The sequence below is a fragment of the Clarias gariepinus genome, chromosome 18 (assembly GCF_024256425.1).
Source record: "Clarias gariepinus isolate MV-2021 ecotype Netherlands chromosome 18, CGAR_prim_01v2, whole genome shotgun sequence".
Classification (NCBI taxonomy): Eukaryota; Metazoa; Chordata; class Actinopteri; order Siluriformes; family Clariidae; genus Clarias; species Clarias gariepinus.
The window spans coordinates 7,215,001-7,230,134 of NC_071117.1; the positions used below are offsets into that span (position 1 = coordinate 7,215,001).

The window sequence follows — 15,134 nt, forward strand, 5'->3', positions numbered from 1 at the left end:
AAAAATGAAATAAAATTAGCTAGGGGTTCATTCTTTGTATGCGCTTGACACATCCGAGATGATCTGACACATCCAAGATGAGATCATCGTGCTAATTATAATCCGGCTAAACTGGTTCTTCGAGCTCACCTGTTGTTGATGATTAGTATAGCTGGATTGAGTTGTCTAGGATTATTGCGCGGTCGTGCGTTGGTTTAAAAGGCGATATGCATCAACAATAGAAACACTGATCACAAGCCCTTGACGAAATGACCAGAGAGCTGTTAAATTTTTTTTGTAACACGTGTTATGCGCTGAAATGCTCCCCTGCCATGGATATATATATATATATATATATATATATATATATATATATATATATACACTCAGCAAAAAAGAAACTTATAGAAACTTATTATAAAATAAATTTATAGGTTTATTATTAAATATTATTTTATTATTATGATAAACCCTAGGCACGAGACAGCCATCAACACCATTAATACAAATTTTTGTATAATGTTTATTTTGTGACATATTTATTTTTCAGGGGTTTGTCATGAATATGCAAATAAATAATTATATACAGTGGAACCTCGGATTACGAGTAACGCGGTTTACGAGTGTTCCGGAAGACGAGCAAAGATTTTTAATAAATTTTGACTTAAAAAACGAGCGTTGTCATGGTTTACGAGCTCCGAGTATCATGTATAACTCATGCGCTTCTTGTTTTGACACCGAGCGTTGCGTCATCACAACTGAGCCAACGGTTTTTCTCTCTCTTGCGCTGCGGGTATTCATCTCCCCTGCTGGGACTTAGTGCTCTTCTCTTCTCAAAGGTTAAAAATCTATTTTCTTCCTTATCGCGGTGTGTGTGTGTGTGCGCGCAAGCGTAATAAGACACTGTGCCGGCTGTGTGCGTGTGTGTGTGTGTGTGTGAAAGAACCCCTCATTCACAAACACACACGCGCGCACAGAAATGAAGACAAGAGACACACACTCTGCTCTCCGGAGAAACTCTGTCGCAAATCTTTTCAGAGGTGAGGTGCTGGGTCATTTGTTTGTTTGTTTTATTTTACAGTAGTGATTGTTAGTTTGCGCTCACACGAGTGTCTTTACCGATGTTTATTGCTTTTAGATAAAACAGTGAAGCCAGTGTTGCCAACTATTTTCAACGGAAAGTAGCTAAAGTCTGCTCGAAAAGTCGCCAAATGTCGCTAGATGACGTCATGCGTATATTTGCATATTGATCACGTAATTACGTCGTATTTGCATTTTGCGTGTTTTCCCTAATCCTTCCTCATGTGTCCAACATAATTATGAACTTAAGCTTTGTAACAGTGAGTAATATAAGTGCATCGGAAGAAAAAATAAATAAATAAGAAAAAAAAAAAGAAAATGGTCAAATTAAATAGTTTTATTTCAAGCAAAGGAGAAGCAGGTAAGTGATAGGTCCGTTGCAACACCGTTTTCACATGTGCAGCTCATTCACATCCATGTTAGCTGCTGTACAGTCACGGGAATATGCTGCTGCTTTCAGCCGGAGCTAGCACTCACTGATCAGAGCAGACACAGGGAGATGAGTAACTGTACCGGGAAAGCAAGACCTCGTGCTTACAGGACAGTATTGGCGACATTTGGAAACTTGCTAAGGTTTGTCCAAAAGTTGCTAGATTTCTCACTGGGCACTTAAAAAAAAAAAAAAAAATAAAGTTGTCAAGGCGGGATCACTTAACGGCGGATTTGCGCATGGGCAATTCATTTGGGTGTCTGTGAGTGCTGTGGGACGGGGGAGGGGCCGGTGGCGGCAGCTGCTGTGGCAAGTTGAGAAGAGTCAGTACAGACACATCAGAGTCTCCATTCTCCAGTAACACAAGAAAAAGTCGCCAGATTTGTCGCTAGTCGCTTTTTTAAAAAATTGTCGCTAGAGGGATTTGAAAAGTCGCTAAATATAGCGACAAAGTCGCTAAGTTGGCAACACTGAGTGTAGCGGGAGAGAGACGTTGACTTCAGGAGCCTGGTTGAGAAGGTCCGCAGCACATCACCCACGACAAAGATCGTCGTATCTGGACCACTTCCGACATTTCAGCGAGGAATCGAGAGGTTCAGTAGATTATTTGCCTTTAACGAATGGTTACAATCTTGTGTCAACAACAGAGATTACCCTTTGTTGATAACTGGAATGTTTTCTGGGAGCGTCCTAGGCTCTACCACACTGATGGCCTGCACCCTAGCAGAGCTGGAGCAGCGGTGCTCTCTGACAACATCTCTAGGACACTACGAACCATCTGACTGGCGGTAAGTCATACCTTAGATTCTTTAGATATTAGCCACAATACAACCCACCATACTAATAGACGCACACACATAGCTCGTCCTATAGAAACTGTGTCTGTTCCCCGAATAGTGAGAAAAAAGAATAAATTCGTTAAATCCAGCCGACACAATCTGGTAAGCATTAAACCAGAAAAAGGCCAAATAAGTAATCGAAATCTACCGCTAAAGTTTGGACTTCTCAACATTAGATCCCTTGCGCCTAAAGCACTTATTGTTAATGAAATGATCTCGGATTATTGCCTTGACGCACTCTGCCTCACCGAAACCTGGCTTAAACCAAATGAATACATTGGTCTGAATGAGTCTACTCCGTCAGGATATTTTTATAAGCACGAGCCCCGTCTAACCGGTCGCGGTGGTGGTGTCGCCACTATCTACAATGATGTACTCACGGTTACTCAGAAAATAAGGCCCAGGTTTAACTCATTTGAAGTGCTCGTCATTAATGTTGCACTTAATGAAATACATAATAAACCCGCGCTATATTTTACAATGGCCACCGTGTACAGACCCCCAGGGCCATATGCCGATTTTCTTAAAGAATTTGGACATCTGCTATCAGACCTAATTTTTAACTCTGACAAAGTGTTGATACTTTAACATTCATGTAGATGATGCTAACGACACTTAACCCCTGGCATTTATGGACTTACTAAATTTCCTTTGGGGTTAAACAAAATATAAATGGATCAACTCAACGCTGTAATCATACGCTAGATCTAATTATATCTCATGGTTTAGATGTCTCTAATATAGAGATTTTACCTCTAAGTAATGATATAACAGATCATCACCTCTTGATATATACTCTACCCGTAGAACAGATTAGCTGTGTCTCCCCACGTTTTCGATTTGTTAGAAATATGAATCCGACTACTAAAGACAGATTCACAAGTAATCTGCCGGATCTGTCCCAAATTCTTATTAGACCCCTAAATGCAGACGATCTGGATGAAATGACTAGCAGCATGGGTACTATTTTTACCAGAACATTAGACACTGTTGCTCCCATTAGATTAAAAAAAGTTAGAGATAAAACACTTGCTCCTTGGTACAATAGTCATACTCGCGCCCTAAAGAGAGCAACCCGTAACCTTGAGCGAAAATGGAGAAAAACTAAATTAGAAGTTTTTCGAATTGCGTTTAAAGACAGTATGTGCAGCTATAGACAGGCTCTTAAAACTGCTAGGACCGAGCATCTTAGCCAACTGATAGCAAGAAATCAAAACAATCCCAAGTTCTTATTTAGTACAGTAGCCCGCCTAACAAAACCTAAGATGCCTGCAGAGAGTACTCCACAACATTTTAGTAGTGAATATTTTATGGACTTCTTTAAGGAAAAAATCGATAGCATAAGGAAGAAAATAACGGAAGTTTAACCTCTAATAGCATCTCATGATCTAGTTCAGCCTAAAATTTCACATTTAGTTTTTCAGTGCTTTACAGGTGTAGGACAGGAAGAGCTTTATAAACTTATCACCTCAGCTAATTCAGCAACGTGCCTGTTAGACCCAATCCCAACCAGATTTTTGAAAGAAGTGATGCATACGGTTGGAGAGCCACTTTTAAACATTATTAATTTTTCATTATATCTAGGTCACGTCCCTAAACCTTTCAAGTTGGCAGTTATTAAGCCGCTCCTTAAAAAATCTAATTTGGACGCAAATGAAATAAATTATAGACCGATTTTAAATCTCCCCTTTATATCAAAAATATTAGAAAAAGTAGTATCAGCTCAAATATGCACATTTTTGCAGGAAAACAACATCCTTGAAGAATTTCAGTCAGGTTTCAGGCCCCATCATAGTACAGAAACTGCACTAGTTAAGATTGCAAACGACTTGTTTTTAGCTTCGGACCAAGGCTGCACCTCAATTCTAGTCTTGCTTGATCTTAGTGCTGCATTCGACACTATAGATCATAACATTCTCATAGATCGCTTACAAAATCACATAGGTATTCAGGGACAGGCATTAAAATGGTTTAGATCATATTTGTCTGATCGATACCATTTTGTAGACCTAAATGGAGAACTGTCTGGTGTAATGCCAGTGAAATATGGGGTCCCACAAGGGTCAGTTTTAGGACCTCTGCTGTTCTCAATATACATGCTTCCCCTGGGTAACATCATTAGAAGACTTGGGATTAGTTTCCATTGTTATGCTGATGATACCCAATTATATATCTCAACAAAACCAGACGAAATACCTAAATTGTCTAGATTAACCGAGTGTGTCCAGGACATAAAAGATTGGATGACCAATAACTTCCTTTTACTAAACTCAGATAAGACAGAGATATTACTCATCGACCCAAAAACCCGCACACAACAGCTTTCACAATTCAGCCTGCGTTTAGAAGGATGTACTGTTACTACTAGCTCAACAGTAAAAGACCTGGGCGTAATATTAGACAGTAACTTGTCCTTTGAAAAGCATATTTCCAATATCACAAAAACAGCCTTTTTCCATCTTAGAAATATCGCCAAACTTAGAAGTATCCTATCCGTATCTGATGCAGAAAAGCTAGTTCATGCATTCATGACCTCCAGACTGGACTATTGTAATGCATTACTAGGTGGTTGTCCTGCATCCTCAATAAACAAGCTTCAGTTAGTCCAAAATGCAGCTGCCAGGGTTCTCACCAGATCCAGAAAATATGATCATATAACCCCAATATTATCGTCCCTGCACTGGCTACCTGTTCAGTTTAGAATTAATTACAAAATAGTATTACTTACATACAAGGCTTTAAATGGTTTAGCTCCCACATACCTAACCAGTCTTCTAAAACGCTATAATCCGCCACGCTCCTTAAGATCACAAAACTCTGGACTTCTGGTAGTTCCCAGAATTTCAAAATCTACAAAAGGGGGTAGGGCTTTTTCATATTTAGCTCCAAAACTTTGGAATAGCCTTCCAGACAGTGTTCGGGGCTCAGACACAATTTCCCAGTTTAAAAGTAGACTCAAGACGCATCTCTTTAATCTGGCATACGCGTAACTCATCCCATAACTTCATACTTCAGTACATCTATTCTGAATGGCAACTACGCTAATTCTCTCCATCTGTTCTGTACTTTTCTACCCATCCCGAGGCATCTGGAGATTGTACCAGCTTCAGTAGATAAAGGCCAACCCTGTGAGGATCCTGAGGCATCCAAAGAAGGACCAGCTCCAGCTGAATTCTGCCTTATTATGATTGGAGCTACACATCCTGCTCCTGTGCTCCCAGTGATCCAGACCCCATCTGCCCTCTGCACCTACTGACTCATCCCTATGCTGAACTCTCAGCTGCATAACACACATGGTGTTATATTATCTCTATCTGTTATCACCCAAATGAGGATGGGTTCCCTGTTGAGTCTGGTTCCTCTCAAGGTTTCTTCCTATTGCCATCTCAGGGAGTTTTTCCTTGCCACTGTCGCCGTCACCCTTGGCTTGCTCATCAGAGAAATTTCATTCATTCATCTCGTTATTATCTAGAGACACTTTTCTCACACATACACAATTTATTATTATTTTTTATTTATGTATTTTTTTTTTTTTTCTTTTTTTTTTTTGTGAATTTCTTTCATCTTTGTGAAGCTGCTTTGAGACAATGACCATTGTTAAAAGCGCTATATAAATAAAATTGAATTGAATTGAATTGATTTATGACCTCTGTTTACGGAAGTGTAGTCCAGTGCGGGAGATGCATTGTGGGTAATGCATTGCAAATGCTTAGTTGCAATTCATTTTAGTGATGTGCAGAGACAAATGACAGAAATTATATCCTGTCCAAATACTTATTGACTTTTGACATGTAAACAGGTGGGCTGGTACAAACTTTTAAGTGAGTTAACTTGAATAACACGCACACTGCTTACAGAATTAAGAATGGGCAGTTTGGAGGCCAGTAGACTAGTAGGGACAGCGTACACCAGCAGCCGCTAAACTAGCGCCGGGTGGACGGTTGGGGAGCCCCGCGGGGCTTTACATCGACGGTGTGCCGGACGGCGTCTTACTGCGGGCGCTCGTGGACACCGGCTCCACAGTTTTCCACGGGTTGTGGAACTGTGAACCGCTCATCGCCAGGCAGAAGGGCCCCGCCCAGCGCTCGCGGGCACCGCAGCAAGACTTTTGGGTGGGGGCACCTATGGGGCGAATGGGCGTGGACACTCACAGCCAGCTCGGCTCTCCGATGTCATCTACCGGGTGCGGTTGGCAGGGCGGGCACGAGTTTTGCCCCACCGGGACCGTCTTGCGCCTCCACAGCCGCACGCCGGGGAACCATCGAACTCTGGAGGCCGGACCGCCTCAGGACTACATTCGCGTTCACCCCTCACCTGCCAAAGGACGTCGGCGTTCCCACCGCCAGCGCCGACCGCCTCCACGCCTCCGAAACGGAGTTCGTCATGGTGACCAGGGACGGTCACAGCTCGGGTGGGGGCAGTGTGGCGTGGGCGGGGCGGCGGCTGACGACCAGCATGCCTTGCGGGAATGTCGGTGTGTTCACCATGATGGGGAAGGGTGTTTGGGTTAGTGGCTTCGGCCCTGTTGTGTGTGAGGGGGATGTGACGTGTGAAATGTGCTCCAGTTCAAGCTAGTGCTGAATTGGATGTAGGCTCCTGAGTGAAGGTGCTGCTCATGCCTTTCATGCTGTGTGCTTAATAAAATACTCCCAGCCATTGCATTGGGCAGCAAATAAGCTCACTCCTCTCTCCAGCATTCTTCCCGGCGTAAAAACGCTACAATACACTGAAAAACATATGAGTTATAACGTCGTATTTTTATGTTTGCAATATTTAACAGATACACTTATCCAGAGCACGGTATAAAGTTGCTTTAGAAACTTTTTTTTTTTTATGTAGAAAAATGTTTTATTGAAAAAATCTAATGCAGGTTTGTGGATGTTAATCTATGCAGATGAGCTGTGCCAAGCCTTATCATTTCAAGATTCAAGATTTAAATAACTTCATTAATCCCAGAGGGAAATTGATTAAATTGCCTTTATGAGTATGTACACAAAGATGGGGAAAAAAAAACATGCATTATGTAAATTCAAATCATGAAAATACAAATTCCATGGACCATGCATGAAATGTAAATTATAAAAAATGAGTCAGAGAAAAATCAGTATTTTTCTGGCCAAAGCAATTTGTGGTAATTTCATGTAGACAATTGTGCATTTATTAAATTTAAATCATGAAACCAGTATTGTAAATCAAACCCAACCAAGGCTGGCGTGTATTGTTATGACTTGTACATCCATCTGCAACGATGAATTTTATTCGGCATTTCCTAAACTTGTAAAAACCTGGCAGAATTTTTGTTCGTTTGTTTGGTCTGATGTATGCAAACACATACACATAGCTTCTGTAAGAAAAACATAAACCGAGTGCAAAAGATGTGGAATATCTGATAAACAAGCCGGTTTGGGTTATCTTTTACTTTATAGCAGCTGTTACCAGCCTTTCTTTGTGATGTCACATTGCATAATGAATTGAAAACCTTATGGTTATACATAATCCTGGCATTGGTTTAATGCATACCTTTTGGTGTGAGTAAAGCACTGTTAGAGATATAGTACTGTAATCTACAGTCATACACTCAAATAACACATACCTTTTTTAAGGACCTTTTCAATCTTCATTTCATAGAAATCTGTGTTTGGGCTCAGATCCAGATTCAGAACTTTGACTTTGTAAACTACAAAATACATGCAGTAAAACAATATTATAATATATATATATATATATACATACATACATACTCAGCAAAAAAAAAAACTTCCTCGGACTTTCAACTGTTTTTACTTTCAGTAAACTTAATGTGTAAATATTTGTATGAACACTAAAAGAGTCAACACCATAAGACATAAACTAAAAATGTTTCCCAATGTGTCCCTAAATGAAGTGAGGCTCAAAATCAAAAGTACCAGTCAGTATCTGGTGTGGCCACCAGCTGCTTGAAGTACTGCAGTGCATCTCCTCCTCATGGACTGCCTATTGCGGACAGTCTGAGCACTGATGGAGGGATTGTGTGTTCCTGGTGTGACTCGGGCAGTTGTCGTGGCCATCCTGTACCTGTCACGCAGGTGTGATATTCGGATCTACCGATCCTGTGCAGGTGTTGTTACACGTGGTCATCCACTGCGATGATGTTCAGCTGTCCTTCCTGTCTCCCTGTAGTGCCGTCTTAGGTGTCTCACAGTGCGGACATGGCGATTTATCACCCTAGCCACATCAGCGGTCCTCATGCCTCCCTGCAGCATGCCTAATGCACGTTCACGCAGATGAGCAGGGACCCTGGGCATCTTTCTTTGGGTGTTTTTCACAGTCGGTAGACAAATCTCTTTAGTGTCCTGTGTTTTTAGAACTGTGACATTAAATGCCTACTTTCTGTAAGCTGTTAAGGTCTTAACGACCATTCCACAGGTGCATGTTAATTAATTGATTATGGTTAATTGAACATGCATGGAAAACATTGTTTAAACCCTTTACAATAAAGATCTGTAAAGTTATTTGGATTTTTACAACATTATTGTTGAAATACACAGTCCTGAAAAAGGGATGTTTCTTTTTTTGCTGAGTATATATGTTTTTCATATTTACTATTGTTTTCATGTGTGTGATGTGCAATAGTGAAGTGTTTACCATAATCCATGCCGACATCACAAGCTTTCTTCTCACGCTCTTTCTCATCAATTTTCTCTTTCTTCTGGATACTGCAGTTTTCTGTTATAGGGAGTACAGACCATTTTTTTAAATTCATTTTCACAAATATGAACCCCCTCACCTCCATAGCTTAATTATTTAAATTTAACCACATAGTGGTTGTCAGATATAACCCCCTTGGAGGGCGCTCTGTACCCACGGACTACTTTGTGTTCTGTGTGATTTCTGATCTATTTTATAGTTGCTTATTGTTCCTAGTTTCACAGTCCAATCTTGTATCACTTATATCCTTAACTGTGTATCATATCAGGCTCCACACCCTTAATCGATGCAATATCTGTGGTCTTCATAGGCTTGTGACTTTGTGACTGCATAGACCATGAAGACTGGAGTGAAATGACATTGTCTTCTTTACAGATGAATTCATTACCTAAGTCCACAGCTGTTTATGACCTTAACATCACATGAATGTAATAGGAAGCATTACCTATCTATAAAATCAAAACGAAATGTTAAAATGTATATTTGGGGGGGGCTATGATGGATCTGACTACCAAAGAGGAGCATGCATGATCAAGAAATGACAGAGAACTCTGTGAGACTCTTTGACGGAGGTCAAACAGCAACAGCAAACACACAAGGCAACTAAACTTTGCAGGCAGCCACCTTGTGTTGTGGCGGCAAGCCAGAAATGGTATGGAGCACATGGGAGAGAAAGATACAAGATCCCACAATACTCTCTGGAAGGACAGTGTTGCTGCAGAGTGAGCAATGCAGCAGAGCAGGGCAGGTTCCCAGCTGGTCACAAGGCATGCTCCCTTTAAAACATGATGAACAAGACGAATCCAAAGGCAGTTGGTTAGGAGCAATAGTGGCAGCTACACACCATTCAGCAGCATGCAAGTGAGATGAAACACATGTTGCACTGCACTACCAGCTTTGCATGAAGTAGAATGGATGCAGGATCTCCTGAATTAAGGAATTGCACTTACTGTATCCCCCTGCTATCCTGGCTTGCCCTGTCCCAAGCCCCATTCCATTCCCCATGAACTAGTTCAGCTTAGTTTCTGTTCCAAGCCCCACTTTTACCTGCTTACCAAGACCCAACTTCATCCTTACAATAAATTCCTGCTCCATCGCAAGCCCCATGCTTGGACTGACAAGAATTCCCTTTCTAAATCCTTACCCATCCCCAAAGGCCTGCACCACAGGCTCTCTGCTGGAAAATGAGAAGATGCCCCACCAGAAAGAAATGTCCTGAGCCACCTGTGGCTCTCTGAAGTAGTGCCTTTTTTGGAGGGAGGGGTTCTGTCAGGGAATAACACCCATTGATTATGTTGTATTCTCTGTGGTTTTGGGACTCTTGCTTTGAAGCTGCTCATTGTTACTAATTTCACACTGATGTATCACAAATGTCTTTTGTCTTAATTAGAAATATTTTTAAGCATTAATCTCATTTAGTGTCCTTGTCATACATTTGGTAAAATATAAACTGTTGCTAAATAGGTGGATTCTTTTTTATTATTGTAAATAAAAAAAAAAATGTCTGACCATCTGCAGTCCCTACAAACCCAAATATCCCATTGGTGATTTTTTTTTTCTTTAAATAAAAAAAAGAGATTAGCTGTTGGAATCAGAATTTATTAGATGTTTTCCTTATACCTTTCTCTTATACTGATTGTATTTATCAGCTGTGACTGTGTTTACCTTCAGCACACTGACACAGACCCTCCTGGTCACTGCACAATCTGTTTAGGGCTCCATCTTTCTTTCCAGGATGGTAGAACTTCACACAGCGTTCCCCTATGGAAAATGCAAACATGAGTGTTGGTGTGGACTTGGTTGGATCTGTATTTGTGTACGTGTGTATGAGTGTATGCACACCAGTTACCTGGAGAATAATACTCATACACGGTGACACCAGCAGGTTGGAGCAAAGCTACATTGGTTATCTTGTGCACTCTAAAAACAACCCGGTCTGCAATAGTGTGTGATACCTGACAGAAGAGCAAATCAGCTTCAACACAGCACTTTTAATGACACCTTTTATAATGCAAATGTAAAAAAAAAAATGGTTAAGATACCTTATCTAAATAAATGATGAGGGAGCCTCGTTTTGAAAGCTGCTTATCCATCTCAAACTTCTGAATGTATTTATCTCTTCCACTGGTTAGCTGAGATGAGAATGAATAAGTCTCAGACATGTTCCCCATTTCAAAGTGTTTATATGCTTATTGTACAGGAATTACTGTCACAAGGGCAGAACTATCTGAAAGCATCTGCCAGATTTCTACTTACATCTGTAAGGTCATTTTCATCCACTACAAATCCTGTCAGTAAGCCAATATCCAAAACAGTCATGGTGGCATCTCTGTTTTCATCCTTAAACCTGCATTGATGGATTTAAATATGGGAAAAAAGTTAATTCATTATTCAGAACACCTTCATACATATTTATTTATACATTAAAAATCATCGTGTGGCAACAGAGTTGTGCATAAAAATATGCAGAGACAGTTCAGCATAGACACACTTATTGTGCAGACAAATGGCTTGATGAGTGAGGTCAATGGAGAACGGTCAGCCTGGTTCAAGTTGATAAAAAAGGCTACAGTAACTTAAACAACCACTCAGTACAACTGTGGTCATAGCGAAAGCATCTCAGAAGACACAAACATGCCAAATATTTAGATAGATGTGCTAAACAGAAGGCATGCAGATGGTAGGGTCATCATATGGCTACAACATCATGAATTCATGGACTAAACTGCCTTGTCAACAGTCTAGGCTGGTGGAGGTGAGATAATGGTGTGAGAAATGATTGTAGTAACTTGATCACTGGTTAATACCAATCATAGCTTGACTTGCCACAGTCTATTTAAGTATTGATACTGACCATGTGCATCTCTTAATAGACACAATTTACCACCCTCGAATGGCTATTTTTAGTATGATAATGCACCGTGCTGTAATGCAAAAGTCATCTTTTGACATTGACACTGGTTTCATGGACAATTTGTTCAGTTTACTTCAGTGGTCTTCTCAAAGTCCAGTAGAACACTTTTTAGATGGACTGGCATGGAAGCCATTAAAGTTCCCCTGAAAAGTGCCAACTGCAGGAATTAAATGATACAACCACGTCAACATGGACCAGACACCTTGCCCTGAGGAACTGGTGCTGTTTTGAAAGTAAATGGAGACCTTTCCCAAAATAACTACGGAGGTCTTAATAAACTCATAAAAGTCATCTTGCATGGCAGTTATTTTTATACTTACAGAAGGTCAATGATAACCTCATAAATTTCTTCAGCATCTGAGTTTGATACTAAGGAATAAAAAATTGTATATTTTTGACACCACAAATAAAAAATAAATTTAATGCATGGATTAAAACCAAATAATCTAACTAAAACTTACCACCTCGTTCCCTTTTCATTTGAACAGATAGATCATACTTTGTGCAGTCACTCTTCTTTTCTATGGGTCTTGCATAGTAAAGTGTATACACCTATAAGGAAAAAAATAATGAATGAATAAATAAACAAATAAAAAACAAATGACTTTTCAGCATCTATGAATACTCACTTTGAGAACTCCAGCACCAGATCCTTTAGCAGTAACATTAAACTCTTGCTTGAGCTGAACCTGTAAACAGCGAGACACAGAACTCTGTTATTTAATCTTCAAAATTATGATCGGAACTCTTAACACTGCACAACATAGAACTTGTTTAATTCTGGTAAAAAAAAAATATTCTATGTATTTCTGGAGATTTTCTTTAACTAGGAAAAATATATTGTGTGTGGGCTATATTGTGGTTTTCGGTGTAATGGCATCATGAAGCTTGGGGCATGGCCTATGAATGATTTACTGTTACAATATTGTCTAGCTGAATCAAGGCAGTTAAGGTTATGTTTTTAAACATATTGTGGCGTTTTTACGCCCGAAAGGATGGTGGAGAGACGAGTTATTAATTTGCTGCCCAATGCAAATGGCTGGGAGTACTTTATTGACTCACACAAGGTAACCAGCAGCATAACAACACACACACATCACACATATCCTGGCTGAAGCCACTAAACCAAATACCTTTCCCCAACAGGGTGAACACATAACAGCCCCCCCCCGCAAAGCATGATGGTTCCCAAGCGAAACCCCGCCCCCGTCACAATATTATACAACCTATGATCTCTAGCTTCTAAAGTCTGATTTTTTTGTATAGCTGCTTAAAAAAGCAAAGGTATAATAGAATGCAGTTCATGTTTATTTTTTATTTTGTTGTCTGTAAATGACCTTGTCTGTGCGTGTTAGATGTGCATTGCTCTTGCCGAACTTCCATAAGATGGGGCGACTTCGTCCACTCACACTCAGTTCCACAACCAAGTCAACATTCTGACGATCTCTTACTTGCTTATAGTACTCAGCCACTGCTTGGAACACCATGATGGTTGACTAGTTGACATAAAAAAGGTTAACATACATTAAGTACAAACTCAGACTGAGATATTATCCTCCCAACTCTTCATAAATTTAAACAACTTTATTTTTTATCATAAAAGACTAGAGGATGTTGGTAAAATACACTAAACTGCTTAGGCATTAAACATTTTAAACATTATATTCAGTATTGTGTATGTTCCTTTGCCCCAGCAAAAAACAGGAGCCGGCCTAAGGATGAAGAAGCGCGACGTCCTCAATGTCGAGCTGAGGCAGAGGAGGTGCGACGTCCTCACCCTCGAACGCAGGTGGCTGAGGGAGCGCGGCATCCTTCGATTCGAGCAGAGGAGAAGGAGGAAGCGCGATGTCCTCGTAGTTGAGCAGAGGTGGAGGAAGTGCGACGTCCTCACCGTCGAACGAAGGAAGAGGAAGACGATCAGAGCCCTCTTTGCGTGGTTCCGTGAAGAACAGTGCCTGCGGCGTAGCTCTCGTGAAGCGCAGAGCTCGCATTATGGCTCTTATGAAAATCAGAGCCCACTGCGCGGCTCTTGTAAATTTGGACGAGCAGGTTTTGGAGCTGTTCTACCTGCTCCCGCAGGCTCTGTATCCGCTCCTGATTCTGCTACGCCCAAAACATGCAGAGATTTCTTGTTCCTCTCCCCTTCCATTGCCGCTCCACCTGGGGTTCTCCTTTCCCCTGATCACCGCCATACTTGACCCTTCAGGCCCGTACCTCTTTGTTGGTGTGGTGAATCCTGTCTCCCCCAGCCGCATTCTTTTTAAACGGCGTACGGCGAATATCAAGCCTGCAGCCTTCCCAGCTCTTTTGCGCCCCTTGCTCACCTCACTTTTGCTCTCTCCTGTGCTCCTCGCCGTCACGCCGGATGGCCAGCCGTCCGCTCCCTGAGGCCGCTTGCTTCGGCGCCATCGTCACTGCCCCCCCAAAAAATATTCCAGGGGAGAGACCTCCGCTGTGCCACTATACAGGTCTAACATTCAGTCATTTCTGTGGGTCTTGTGTCGGCGTGGCATAATTGCAGAGGAGCAGAGATGGAGTTTAAGATAAACTTTTATTGCTCTATTAACGTGTAACAAAAACGAAAGCTCTTTACTTTGAGCACTTATGGATCTTTACTTTCACAACTCTCAAAAACACAACAAACCATAACTATAACAACAACAAATGCTAGACGCCTGACTGAAGTTCATTCTATTTATAATAATAAACCTAATTACTCGCATCGTTTTAGGTGAGTGCTCCCCTCCCTTAACCAAGGTGCAGTCTGGGAGATGAAGTTTCCCTTCAATCAACTATAACACAAAAAACACAACTAAAACACAAAACAAGTCTGGGCGTTTGTCACTCTCTAGGGGTTAACCCTTACAATAGGAGTGATTTCCTATTTTATGAAAGTTGACAAATTGCTCTTATTTCTACACCTAAATGAGTTCCTAAATATGGGCCTAGATCAACAACCTTAAACTCTTGCTCCTGCTAAGCCCGATACACAGCTAACTGTGGTGCATTCTGTGAAATTGGGCTGCTCTTTAGTTTTCACATGCATTATCTGTCGGGATTTATTTTTACTTTTTTTAAAAGGTAAAGTGCAGGTTAATTTGTTTTATTTTTACTTTATATTTTCTATTAATTATTTTTATTAATTTATTTTTTTGCACTGTAGAATGAATAATTTGAGTGTGCCTTATATTGTTATATATATATA

The 15,134-nt window shown here is 40.8% G+C and overlaps 1 protein-coding gene across 1 annotated transcript in view; it reads right to left on the minus strand.

The window, feature by feature from the left end:
- The window catches only part of LOC128506544 (complement C3-like), a 44,577-nt gene that overhangs the window by 1,562 nt on the left and 27,881 nt on the right, over positions 1-15,134 (minus strand). The window contains exons 31-40 of the mRNA XM_053477040.1: positions 13,267-13,425; positions 12,559-12,618; positions 12,391-12,481; positions 12,250-12,298; positions 11,272-11,362; positions 11,058-11,147; positions 10,865-10,970; positions 10,681-10,776; positions 8,953-9,033; positions 7,922-8,005 (exon numbers count right to left, since the gene is read on the minus strand). Of these exons, the coding sequence (XP_053333015.1) occupies positions 7,922-8,005; positions 8,953-9,033; positions 10,681-10,776; positions 10,865-10,970; positions 11,058-11,147; positions 11,272-11,362; positions 12,250-12,298; positions 12,391-12,481; positions 12,559-12,618; positions 13,267-13,425 (907 nt within the window). The remainder of the gene's footprint in view (positions 1-7,921; positions 8,006-8,952; positions 9,034-10,680; positions 10,777-10,864; positions 10,971-11,057; positions 11,148-11,271; positions 11,363-12,249; positions 12,299-12,390; positions 12,482-12,558; positions 12,619-13,266; positions 13,426-15,134) is intronic.